The following is a 13,503-nucleotide window of genomic DNA, read 5'->3' on the forward strand; positions in this document are numbered from 1 at the left end:
CCTCCCTCTCCCTCCCTTTTGCCTCCTGCCACAGGCTCCCGCCAGGAGGAGAGCCACAGGCCTCAGCAGCAGCCAGCCAGCCCTGGGTGGACCTGGACACTGCGAGCCAGAGCCAGCCTGTCCTCCTTCCAAGCGAATGCGCCTCGGGAACTTGCTCCAGTGAAGGAGAGCTGAATAAGATCCCTCAGACGGGACCAGCAGGGACCAGGACCCGGGCCTGCCCCCTCCGCGAGCCCGCCCCGCGGACGGAGATGAGCGGCTGTCTGAAGCCGCCCTCGTCGCCTCGGCCTCAGACTCCAGCCTCCAGAACGGCGGGACATACAGCCTCTCGTCTGTGCCTTGCGGTCAGAGCAGCCCCACTGCGCGAGGGTCCTCGGGGTCACAGTGTCACTTCCATAGGGACAGCAGCGCCCCAACTTATCGGCAGCGCTCCTCCTGTGCCGTTGTTGATCATGGAAAGGAGGAAGCCTGTGTGTCGTGATGTCTGAGTGTGCCGTGCCCACGCCGCCGGCACCTGCGTATCCGTGGTGTGTACAGACGCCTGCCCGCCAGGCCTCTCCCGCTGTTCCTGTGCGCGGGGTCTGTCCCCTCCCAGGCATGTGCTCTCTGGGTCTGACAGGAGGTCAGGGTTCCAGTGCAGCCTCCTTCTTTTCTGTGTCCTTTTTTTTTGGGGGGGGGGGGGTGCGGCCCAGGATTGAACCCAGGGCACCTAACCACTGAACAACATCCCCAGCCCTTTCCACATTTCCATTTAGAGGCAGGGCCTCACTGAGCCAGCTGAGGCTGGCCTCGAGTTTTCAGTTCTCCTGCCTCAGCCTCACAAGCTGCTGGAATTTGACCATTTCTTAAAATAAGAAGCTGTCCTACGCTTTTTTTTTTTTGGTACCAGGGATTGAACTCGGGACTCCACCACTGAGCTGCATCCCCGGCCCCATTTGTATTTTATTTAGAGACAGGGTCTCACTGAGTTGCCGAGGCTGGCTTTGAGCTTGAGAGCCTCTTGTCTCAGCCTCCCAAGCCCCTAGAATTCCAGGCGTGGCCACGGCGCCCCGCGGTCCGACGCTTTCCTAACAAGGCAGGTCAAGGGTTTTCCAAACAGCTCAAGGCGGCAGGTTCCTCCCCAGCTCACGTTTTTACGTCCACATTTATGGAGGGAGCAGTACTGAGGGCCTCAGGCTGTCTCCTAACTCCTGGTGGCCCCGCGTTCCTCCCCAGCTCAGATCGTTGCTGCTTCCCACGGCGCAGCTGTGCAGACTGGGCCCAGCACCAGAACCCCCCAAGCGGCACACAGGGACAGCGAGCCAGCGTGGCCCGGGCCTCCTACCAGCGCTCCCACGCTCCACATGGGCTTACGATACCTTTATGAGGTTTTCTGCAGGAGCGAAAAAGTCATCTGTTGCAAATAAAACCTAGACAGAGAACAAAGGAAGCCAAGATGAAATGGCTATGATAAAAAAGCGCGTTATTCCATCCCCTGGTGAAACATCCCGAGGCACAGTAAGAGGAAGAGGCGCGGCCCACAGTCAGGCCCAGCCGCTGAGGGGCGGGAGCCTCCCCAGCCTGCTCTCCTAAGCCCTTTGACCCTCTGGAGGTGGAGGGCTACCTTCTTGCACGTGGGGAGAAAATAAACCAATTCCTTCTTTGCAAGACCAAAACCTTTCGTGGCTTTTTCCCCAGAGCAACGGCAACAGGTGCGCCTGCCACGGGTGCGTGTGACCCCAGGTCACACGTGTTTTCTCCCACGGGCTCTAGGCCGTCACCCTGCAGGGCAACCGTCCTGGGATGTGCCGGCGAGCTGCCAGTTCAGGTCAGAGAAGTGGGTGCCCCCGACTGCGCCCCGGGAACGTGGAGGCAGGTCTTCCGGAGGAGAGCCAGCCTCAGCCGCCCCACCTCACCCAGAGCCCGTGGCCACTGCAGCCTGGAGGGAGCCCGGGGCCAGGGAGGGCCCGGCTCTTCTGGTGTCACCGGCTGCCTGGGGCTGCCCGGCCCCTGGAGGACTCCTGGGGCATCTCCCGCAGGATGGGCCTGTGGACCTCCTGCCTCAAGCGCCAGCCGCGGTGGCATCCAGGTGCTCCCCAACACCCCGTCCTTGGCACGGCCACAGCACTGGTGGGACTCCCGAGCCTGTCCCTGTGGCGTGAGGCTCCTGGGGGGCACAGGGCCTCCCTCCCACCCTCCACAGGCAGCTCTGCACACGGCGGGAACTTTCTCCTTCGCAGCTTTGCTGGCTCCCAGGAGCGCCAGCCACAGCAAAGCTGAAGGACCACTGCCTCATTCTGATCAGCACCCCGAGGAGAGGGGATCCTCTTCCCACGTGCAGGCCCCTGTGGTCAGGACTGCCACAGCTGAGGTGGATTCCTTGGCCGTGCTTTGCAGGGAGTGTGTCCAGCAGGCCCTCCTTCAGCCCGATGGCTGCGCTCGGATTCAGTGCTCTGCCCGGGCAGCGGGACCCTCAGCCTGAGGGCAGGCAGCGCTGCTTTTTGCCCTGAAGCCCTGCTTACCTTGCCTCCCACGGACTCAGATGCCATGTCAATCAGCTGGGCAAAGTCCAGGAATCTGGTCAGTTTTCCCTCCTTCGAAGCGTCAGCCATGCTTCCTAGGAGCAAGAAGGCAGGGCAGTGGGCCTCGGCAGGCGGAGGGGCCCCCAGATCTGCGTGGGGGAGGAGTCCCCAGCCAGGCTCCCAAAACCAAGCTCCGAGACGTCAAAGGTGAGGCAGTGACAGGCTGGGCTTAGTGCCACCTGGACGGGCAAGTGTGCCTTTGAAGGAACACGCCAGGGAGGCGTGAGAGCAGGTAGCGTCTGTCAGAGCAGAGGGTCACAGACACGCCCTCCCACCACTGCGAAACCTGCAGCTGTTTTGTGACCTGTGGCAGGGACGTCCCTCTGACTTAGAAAGGCCAGCTTTAACGGCCTGTGGGTGCATTCGCACACTTACCCGGCAGCAGGTGACAAGGCCCCGGCTAGAAACGGGGCAGAGCTGAGGACACACCTCTGCCTCCGGGAACATCCCTGCTGCAGGAAGGTCACCAGCAGACGCACCTGCCACCACCCTCTGGAGTTGGCAGGGACAGAACCTTGGTCATCCCTCCAGGCAGGATTCAGGACCTGTGTCGGCAACACCACAGGCCAACAGGGAACCTGGGCCAATCCCAGCACCAGGGGAAGCAGGGACCCCAGAGGAGGCGAGGAGGCCCGGGCTGGCCGGGCCTCTGCAGCCCTCAGCCAGTGGTGACCTTCTGCCCTTCCCTTTCTTCCGCCCCTCATGGGAAAAACAGAAAACCACACAGAAGCCAGGATTCTATCCTGAATCATTCCTAGGATCAGGACATACGTAGCTCGGTGGTAGGGTGCGTGCCTTGCAGTGCGAGACCCCGGGCTCAGGTCCCCATACCACGGAAAGAAGGGAATCATTTACGAGAGAAGAAACAACAGTAAATACAAGGAGCAGAGGGATTTCCCTTGGAATCGCAGAGACGCTAGCGATCCTAAAATCTGACTTCCATGGAACGCTGTGTATAACGGGCATTCTGGGATCTCTCCTGAGTGAGGACTCCACGGAAACAGCAGCTCGAGGCACCACACCTATGGAGGGGCCCTGCCGTGCCCCTGGTTGGGTGCCGGGCTCGGCAGTGACGAGTGTCCAGGCTCACTGGTCTCCTCCCGCTCATCCCTGGGGTCCCTCCCTGGGGACTCCGGCAGCGCGGCAGACTTGGATTTCCCTCTGCCAGCTCGAAACATCTCCCCTTGGACATCTAACCGAATCTCAGCCAAGTGTCCAAACCCAGCTCCTGCTGGTCCCCGAGCGGCTGCACCCTGGGCCTCCACGCCCAGCTCGCGGCCACCCATCCAGTAGCTGCTGGCAAAGCCCTGGTGTGGCTCCCTGGCCACCGCCTGCCCTTCCAGCGCCTGTCCTCTGTCGGAAAGTCGCTGCGCATTTCAGTCTGGATCCTGACTTGGGGAATGACATGGTGTCTGAAATCCCCTTTGGTCTGAGGAGGCGGTGGTGGGAGGGCGCAGCCAGGCACCGCTGGCGTTGAGTGGACGTGGCGCTGTCACAGGGCGGCCGGCAGGTGCAGCTCCGTGCGCTGGAGTCTGCCCACCTGCTCGGGATGTGTTTGCAGTCTCTCCACAAAGTCAGGCTTGTCATTCACACACACACACGCACATGCACACACACGCACACACACGCACATGCACATGAACACACATGCACACGCACACACACACACATACACACACAACAGGGAGCCGTCGCCACCCCTCTCCTGAGAGGTCCCCAGTGGTCTCCTGCGTCTGCCCTGGCCTCCAGCACAGCACCTCAGGGGTCTTGCAGACAAGTCAGCTGGCCACGCCCTCCAGCAGCACCTGTTCTGTGCACATGCGTCCACCTTCCCCTGCCCGCTCCCTCCCTGACTATGCCCCTGCTCCACATCAAGCCCCCAAGCTGTGCCAACTGCGTGACTTGGCGGTGGCTGTTCCCTGTGCTGAGAATGCTCTTCCTGCTGGCCTGTGGCCTGCTTCCTCCGAGCCTCTCTAGGGAGCATCTTGTGTGTGTCCTGGGGACACAAAGCAGATATCACTGCCCTGAAGGCGCAGACCCTGAGTCTGGAAAGGCAGGTGACAGAGCTGACAGACCGAGTCGCCAGGGGTTCCTAGGCTGTGGGAACAAAGGTGGGCCTGCGTGGGGGGCGCTGGTATGCTGGGCGGTGGGCACGGCACTGAGTGGGGGCAGCCAACCTCACGGGGACGTCCCCACAGGTTCGTCCAGGAGGTGAGAGGGTTCGTGCTATAGACACTGGCCCCTGCACAGGCGAGTCCCTGGCTGACGGTGGAGAGCGCAGAGCCAGAGAGGCACCAAGGCTAACACAGGCGCAGCCGCCTCTGTGTCTGGTCACTGTAATCCTCAGAATGGCCTGGGATCCGGGTCTCAGTCACCTCTCGTTAATGAAGAAAATCCAGCTCCAAGGGGGCCAAGTGAACTGATGAAGCCCACACTGGGGAGCAAAGGCGTCTCCAACCCAGACGTGCAAACATGACTGGAGCCCCTGCTCCTTACTCCTTAGTGCTGGCCATGGTGAGCGCCAGCTCAGGGCTCATCAAACCACAGACCTATCTGACTGCAGGACTGCTGCTCCAGAGCTCCCAGCTTCAAGCCCAGGGCCACCAGCGGGGCTCACCTGCTCTGAAGGGCTCACGGTGGAGGAGGACACAGATCCTGAAGCTGTGACAGTGACCACCTGTGGAAATGCAGGGACAGGGACCTGCTCGAGGCACCACGGCTGAGCACACACCCAGGGGCTTCAGACTCAGGAACTGACCTGAGGAGTCGCTCAGGCTGGGAATGAGAGAAGGAGCAGTGGCAGGTGGGGCTGCTGATGCAGAGGCACACAGGTGAAGGGGTCCCAGGACGAAGGAGCCAAGTAACAGCTCGGCTGTGTGTCGGGACCCACATGGCTCCAGGGGGAAGCCACCAGCATGCACAGATATTTGACGAATTTAAGCAATAAAATTAACTGATACAACTTCTAAACCAGTCCCTCCTGGGTTCTAGTCACATCTCACATGCTCAGTGGCCCCATGTGGCTCCTACACTGGACAGCCAGGTGCAGGACATGCCCATCACCACAGTGTAGGGCATTCTGGGAAAGCCCTGGAAAAACAGATCTAGCTGCAGCAAGAAACCACAACACAGACACAGCCTATGCAGACGCTGAACACAAAACTGCTGCAAGAGGAGGATTCAAGATGGCAGGCTAGAGGGAGTGTCACTCCTCGCCATTCCGCAGCTCGGCCAGCAGGAGCACTGCTTCTCTGAGGTGGGTGAGAGGGATTCTCCAGAACTCAATACTGGACAGTCGGAGTGTCTTAGAGACTCAGACATTTAGGTACGTTAAGCAAAGAAGACAGACTTCACGGGAGCCAACCAGGTGCAGCAGCACCTGGCAGCAGCAGGGTAGAGGGCTGGTTCAGCACAGAAGGAGGAAGACAGAGACACAGACAGAGCCAGTGCAGAAAATCTCAAGCTCAGAAAAGCAGCCTGCCGTTAGCTGATCCAGAGGCTGCACTGGGCTCTGGTGCAAGAAAAGTGCCCTGAGTTCCCCACTGGCCTGGAGAGCGGAGGGAGGAGCCGCCTGAGGTGGCCACACCGCAGCTGCTGCTGCAGGACCTGGAAAAGGAGCAGCCACCACGACACAGACCTGGCAAGTGCCTGCACGTGGCCCAGCAGAACAGGAGTGAGGTGAGCAGGGAAAACGTCCTGCCCGAGGGAGCCACGCTGGAAGGGGAATTCAACTCTCACCCCTGCGTCTGGTGGCTCACATGGCCCGCGGCAGCCAGTCAGGAATCTGGAGAAGTGGGTGTGAATGCACTCAGGGGCTACGCCTGGGAAGCGGCAAGGTTGTCACCCTGACAGCGGAGGGGGGAGGACTGTCTCTCCTGCCCCACTAGTAACATCCCGAGGGCCAGACTCAGCCCTGGAGGTGTGTGGGTCTAATCTCCCCAGAGCGGACACCACCCAGCACAGACCCTGAGGTTGGATTAGAACTAAGCCCCACCCGCTGGAACTCCACTCCTGGAACCCTGCAGCAGCCCCACCCGAGGAGTGCGTTGACCTGGTGTGTGTATGACAGTGCGGCCCATCCCATCCTACCTCATGCCAAGGAGAAGAGAAGCCGAGAATTATCTGAACCAGCGTCAGTCTGAGGCTGCTCCAACCAGCAGCTTGGTGAGCAACACAAAAAGAAAGGGGTCGATGACCCCAGTCCTTGCTCTTGTTCTTAGTACATAGCTCAAGAGGAAATGGAAGGGACAGTCAGGCATAGACAGTGACCGTCCATTCTCATTGACTATTTTGACCACCTCAGTGCAGATTATTTCTTCATTTTTCATTGAGAATCTTTTGTTGTTTGTTTTGTGTGCTTTTGCTGTGCTGACTAGTTCATGAACTTATATACCATAAGCATGATTGTTTCTCTTTTCTCGTTTTTAGCACTTTTTAAATGTAGTTATTTTTCTTTGCCTAATATTTTGAGGTTTAGGATTTTTGTGACATTTTCGTTTTGTATTGTTTTTCATTTGCCTCTTTCTCTCTTTTCCTCTGCTAACAACCAAGTCTCTTGTTCTTTCACTTTCCCTTTACTTTGTTACTTCTATTCCTTCTCCTTCCTTATAACCATCACATGTTACAACTCTTCTGCATGCTCTCTGTCCACATTTTGAAGTTGTAAACTCTTTTCTACCATCTTATCACACTTCTGTTCTCTTAATTAACTGTATTCCTGTCATCTTTTAGCACTAACTGGTTTATATAACTCCTGCCCCACCATTAATGCTATTGCAATATTACTGCTGTGGGTGAGACAGCTGACACCCACACCTGACACAGTTGCTTTAATGCCAGATATAGTTCATGGTTACTAATTGTTTTTGCCATTGGCAATTCAGCATTTAACATGGTAGACAACATAGTAGGAACCAGGTATTTAAAATGCTGTATAGGGGGCTGGGGATATAGCTTAGTTGGTAGAGTGCTCGCCCTGCAAACACTAAGACACTGGGTTCAAATCCCCAGCACCGCAAAAACAAAACAAAACAAAACAAAAAAACCAGACTCAGCAACTTAACATGACCCTGTCCCTAAATATAAAAAGGGCTGGAGATATGGCTTAGTGGTTAAGTACCCCTGGGTTCAATCTCTGGTACAAAAAAAACAAAAAAAAAAGGAAATATAAAATGCTGTATATTGTTTGTTTCCCCCCATTCTGTGACATGCTGGGAAACTTCAGGAATTCTACAAGTTCATGGGGTAGAAACTCTGAACTCAACCAAAAGACAGTACACCTTGCTCCACAACAAATTAATGACACTCAATTTTGAGTTACATCTCAATAAAAAGACTAGAAGGAAAAAAGCCCAAAGTAATGATCAGAACCTAAGTAGAAAAAGCCAGAGGTGAGTCCCCAGATCCCACCTATGGACATCCATTGCTATAGCAAAAACAGAGAAAAATAACACAGTCTGTGGACATCACAACTACAACGAGGTCTTAATCCAGATCACTGTAGAACACTTTGGCAGGTGAAGACTGCCCTGAAATGACCACCCATACGAGTGGAAGATAAACCCTTTCCAAAGATACACAAAACCCAATACATGAATACAAGAAACATGAAAAAGCAAGCTAACACTACATCTCCAAATGTCATGATTCACCAGCAAATGACCCCAAAAAGATTGAAGTTAATGAAATATCAAAAAGGAATTCAAAAGAATCATTATAAAGATGATCGATGAATCCCAAGAAAACACAGGAAACCAACTGAATGAATTAAGAAAGCAGCATGGAATATGAATGAGAAATTCAATAAAGAGATCAAAATTGAAAAAGAATCAAACAAATCTTGGAAATTAAAGACACAATAAATCAAATAAAATGTTCAGTTAAAAGTCTCTCTAATAGAGTAGACCCTGCTGAAGATAGAATCTCAGAACTGGAAGACAAAGTGGTGAATCTTAAACATGCATAGAGTATTAGAGGAAAAAGAAATAAGCAACCATGATCAGAATATACAAGAACTCTGGGACAACATGAAGAGACCAAATTTAAGAATTGTGGGAATTGAGGAGGGCTGTGAGATGTGGGCAAATGGAATGAATAAACACTCAGGGAAATAATAACAGAAAAATTTCCAAACATTCAGAATGAGATGGACATCAAGATACAGGATGTATTTAGAATTCCAAATAGACAAGTCAAAAAGAACCTCTCTGTGATGCATTATAATTAAAATGCCTAACATACAGAATAAGGATAATATTTTTAAAACCTCAAGAGGAAGGCATCAGGTCACATTTAGAGATAAGTCAATCAAAATCACTTCACAAGCCAGGAGGGCTCAGAACAATGTGTTCCAAATTCTGAAAGAAAATAACTGTCAACCAAAAGTGTTATATCCAGCAAAGCTATTGTTCAAAATCAATGATGAAAGGCTGGGGAGATAGCCCAGTTGGCAGAGTGCCTGTCTTGCAAGCACAAGGCCCTGGGTTCAATCCCCAGTAATGCAAAAAAAAAAAAAAAAAAAAAAAAATGATGAGATTAAAACCTTCCAAGATGAGCAGAAACTAAAAGAATGCATGACTACTAAACCAGCACTACAGAACTTACTTAAAGAAATACTGCACTAAATAAAATATTGCACTAAATAAAGAAATAAAAAACAAACCTCAGATCTCACAAAAGAACAAATGTCATTTGAAGAATATCTAAGCAAATGAGAAACAGGACCAAATTAAACATGATAAATAAGTCAAAATGTCAGGAATTAATAAACATCTATAATAACATTGAATGTAAATGGTCTCAACTCTCCAATTAAAAGACATAGTCTGGCAGAATGGATTTAAAAACAAGAATCAACTATGTGTTGCTTACAAGAAATGAACCTTAGAAGCAAAGACAGCCACAGTGTAAACGGAGCTCAAAAACAAGCAGGAGTAGCTACTTCTATCTGATAAAGCAGATGTCACACAAAAATCAATCAGAAGAGACAAAAAAAAAAAAAAGTCACTTCATATTTGTAAAGGGACTAACCCAGCAAAAAGGTATAAACAATAATAAATATGCCTCAAACATGAGTGCAACTAATTACATAAAAGAGACAATAGTGAAATCAAAGCCCCAGATAAACCTGGTACAATGCTGGATGATTTCAACACAACTCTCTCGTCATTAGACAGGTCATCCAGACATAAACTCAGTAAAGACTCTTTGGACATGAAAAATGTTATAAATCAAATGGACCTAGCAGGCAACTATAGAATATTTCATCCAACAATAGCTGAATACACTTTCTTCTCAGCATCCTATGGAATCTTCTCTAAAATATACCATATTTTTGGTCACAAGGCAACTTTCGGCAAATACAAAAAAAAATTTTAGATGTAATTCCTTGTATCTTTTAAGATCATAATATAATCACATTAGAAATCAATATGACCAAATCCTACAGAAACTATACAGACACAGAAAGATTGAACAATACTTTTTTGAATGTTGAATGGGTGATACAAGAAATCAAGGGAGAAGTTTAAAGATTCTTAGGCTCAAATGAAAATAGTGACACAGCCCTACTAGAACCTCTGGGACACCATGAAGGCAGTTCTAAGAGGAAGGTTTTTGCTATGAGTGCCTACGTAAGAAAATCAGGAAGGTCCCAAACAAACATCCAACAATGCATCTCAAAACCCTTGAAAAAGAAGAACAAACCAGTTCCCAAACCAGTAGAAGGAAGGAAATGATTAAGAGCAGGACTGAAATCAATGAACTTGAGAATTAAAAAAAAAATTAAAATGATCAATGAAACAAAGAATTGGTTCATTGAAAAGATAAACAAGATTGATAAGCCCTTAGCCAAAGTGAGCAAAAGAAAAAAGGGAAACAAATAAATAAAATTAGAGAAAAATTACTGAAAAGTCACCATAGACATCTGAGAAATTCAGCAGATCATTAGGGACTATTTTGAAAACTTATATTCCAATAAATTAGAAAACCTAGAAGAACAGATACTCTTCTAGATAAATATGACCTGCCAACACTGAATCAAGAGGGTGTAGAAAACCTAAACAGATGAATAACTTGTAATGAGATACAAGCAGTAATAAAAAGCCTTCCAACAAAGAAATGCCCAGGATGCAATGGATTCTCAGATGAATGTTACCAAATCTTTAAAGAAGAACTTATGCCAATACACCTCAAATTATTCCATGAAATAGAAGTAAATTAAACACTTCCAAATTCAAATCTTTGAAATCAGTATCACATTCATATCAAAACCAGATAAGGACACATAAATGAAAGAAAACTACAAACCAATATTCTTGATGAACTTAGATACAGAAATACTTAATAAAATATTAGCAAACCATGTTTAACAACATATAAAGATCATACACCACAACCAAGTTGCTTTTATTCCAGAAACGCAAGGATGGTTTAATACATACGAATTAATGTAATCCAACCCATTAACAGAATTAAGGACAAAAATCACTTAGTCATCTCAATAGATGCAGAGAAGGCCTTCAACAGAACGCAACACACATTCATGATAAGAGAAAAAACACTGAAGAAACTAGAGACAGAGGGAATCTATCTCAACACCATAGAGGCTATACATGGAAAACCTGAAGCCAGCCTCAGAGTGAATGAGGGAAAACTGAAAGCACTTCCTTTAACATCTGAGACAAGACGAGGATGTCCATTCTCACTGCTCTTATCTAATATAGCGCTAGAGATTCCAGCCAGAGCATTAGACAAGGAAATAAAAGGAATGAAAATAGGAAAGGAGGAGTCAAATTATCACTGTTTGCAGATGATACGATCCTATACCTAGAAGATCAAAAACACTCCACCAAAAGACTGCTAGAGTGTATAAAGAAATCTGGCAAAGTAGCAGATTAGCAAATCGACATACAAAAATCAATAGCTTTCCTATATTCCAATAATGAATCTGCTGAGAAAAAAATCAGGAAAACAATTCCATTCATAATAGGCTCAAATAAAATAAAATACCTAGTAAGAAATCTAACCAAGGAGGTGAAAGACCCCTGTAATGAAAACTATAGAACACTGAAGAAATTGAAGAAGACCTTACAAGATGGAAAGACCTCCCATGTTCAAGGATAGACAGAATCAGTATTGCTAAAATGGCCTTACTGCCAAAAGAAATACACAGATTCAACGCAATCCCCATCAAAATATCAGTGAAATTCTCCACGGATCTGGGGGGCAGACCTAAACTCATTTGGAAGGACAGAAGACCAAGAATAGCCAAGCAATTCTAAGCCAAGGAAAGCAGTGCTGGAGGGTTAGACACCTGACTTCAACCTACACGACAGAGCTGAGTAACAGAGCTGCACGGCACTGGCAGGAAAAGGAAGGACCGACCATGGAGAAGAGAAGACACGGACAGACCCACACGGTGCGGTCGCGTCGCCCTTGACAGAGGCGCCAGAACTTACACTGGAGAAGAGACAGGCTTAACGAATGGTGCTGGGACAACCGCTTATCCTCAGGGAGAATGAAACCAGACCCTGCCCTCACCCTGCACAAAAATCAACTCCAAATGCATCAAAGACCTCGGAATTAGGCAAAAACCATGCAACTCCTACACGAAAGCATAGGGCCACACTTCACCTGTTAGACACAGGCAAGCGTTTTCTCAGTAGGACCCTAACGCTCAGGAAATAATGCCGAGTTAATAAATGGGACAGCATCAAATTTAAAACTTCTTCATAGCAAGGAGATAAGAATGTGCAGAGAGCCCACAGAATGGGAGAAAAATCTTTACTAGTTACTCTTCTGACAGAGGATTAATATCCAGAATATATGAAGAGCTCAAAAAACTTTACACCAAAAATCAAATAACTCAATTAATAAATGGGCAAAGGGACTAAACAGATACTTCTCAAAAAAAGAAATACAAATGGCCAACAGGTACATGAAAAAATGTTCACCGTGATCAGCAATTAGAGAAGTGCAGATCAAGACTACAGTGAGGCCTCATCCCACAGCAGTCCAAACGGCGGCCACAGGAAGGCCAGCAGCCAACGCTGGAGAGGACGCGGAGAAAAAGAGCACTTTTACTCAGCTGGTGGGACTGTGAAGTAGTAGAACCACGACGGAAATCAGTACAGAGGCTCCTCCAAAGGCCAGGCGTGCATCCACCTTAGACCCAGCTGTCCTGTCCTCAGAACTGACCCAGAGGGCAGCTTACTACAGTGATCCGTGCACACCCACGTTCACAGAACTACGGACCCAGCCTCGGTGTCCCCCGGTGGATGAATGGATAAAGAAAATGTGGTGTATGTACAGGGTGGGAGTCTTATTCAGCCAGAAAGAAGAAGGAAATGTGGCATTTACAGGAAAATGGATGGGACAGAGACCCTCATGTTAAGTGGAATAAGTCAAACTCAGAAGGTCAAGGTCGGGTCCTGTGCTTTCTCATATGTGGAAGCCAGAGAGGAAAGAGGAAGACGAAGGTGGAAGCGGATCTCGTGGAAGTCAGAGATCAGCAGAGGAAAGGGCCCCGTGGGAGGCCGGAGGGAGGGGTGTGCTGGGAGGCGTTGGCCCGATCACAGGGTTGCACTGTGTGCATGTGTGAGCTCGCGGCAAGAAAGCCCATCAATATGCACAACTATGATGCACCGATTTGAAAACATGGAAAAAACCTGACTTGAGAGCCCTCTCTGGGGACAGCCAGTCACCAGCTGAAGGACTGTCACCGGGCAGCACCCTGCTTTGCTGTGTCCCACCACGAGCTCAGCTTGCCTTGCTGGACGGCTCTGGGCTGCGAAGTGGGAGCCCAGGGGAAGTCCAGTTGGGGGCAGTGCAGAGGCTGCAAGAGGTGGGCGCGACGGGCTGGAGCTGGCCCCTGCCACGCTGCAGGCCACTCTGAGTCCCTGGACGTCCCTCCCCACAGCACGGTGCAATCTTCCTCCACCTG

At 50.0% G+C, this 13,503-nt stretch overlaps 1 protein-coding gene across 2 annotated transcripts in view; it reads right to left on the bottom strand.

Annotated features, from left to right (window-relative positions):
* The window catches only part of ALLC (allantoicase), a 43,946-nt gene that overhangs the window by 14,939 nt on the left and 15,504 nt on the right, over nt 1–13,503 (bottom strand). Inside the window, exons 1-3 of one of the 2 annotated variants that reach the window (XM_079110623.1) lie at nt 6,199–6,268; nt 2,502–2,596; nt 1,359–1,409 (exon numbers count right to left, since the gene is read on the bottom strand). In XM_079110623.1, the coding sequence (XP_078966749.1) occupies nt 1,359–1,409; nt 2,502–2,591 (141 nt within the window). In that variant the 5' untranslated portion in view covers nt 2,592–2,596; nt 6,199–6,268. Of the gene's footprint in view, nt 1–1,358; nt 1,410–2,501; nt 2,597–6,198; nt 6,269–13,503 lie in introns of those variants that run through there. The other variant, XM_079110622.1, reaches the window with a different exon arrangement.

The sequence above is a fragment of the Sciurus vulgaris genome, assembly GCF_902686455.1.
Source record: "Sciurus vulgaris genome assembly, chromosome: 14".
Lineage (NCBI taxonomy): Eukaryota > Metazoa > Chordata > Mammalia > Rodentia > Sciuridae > Sciurus > Sciurus vulgaris.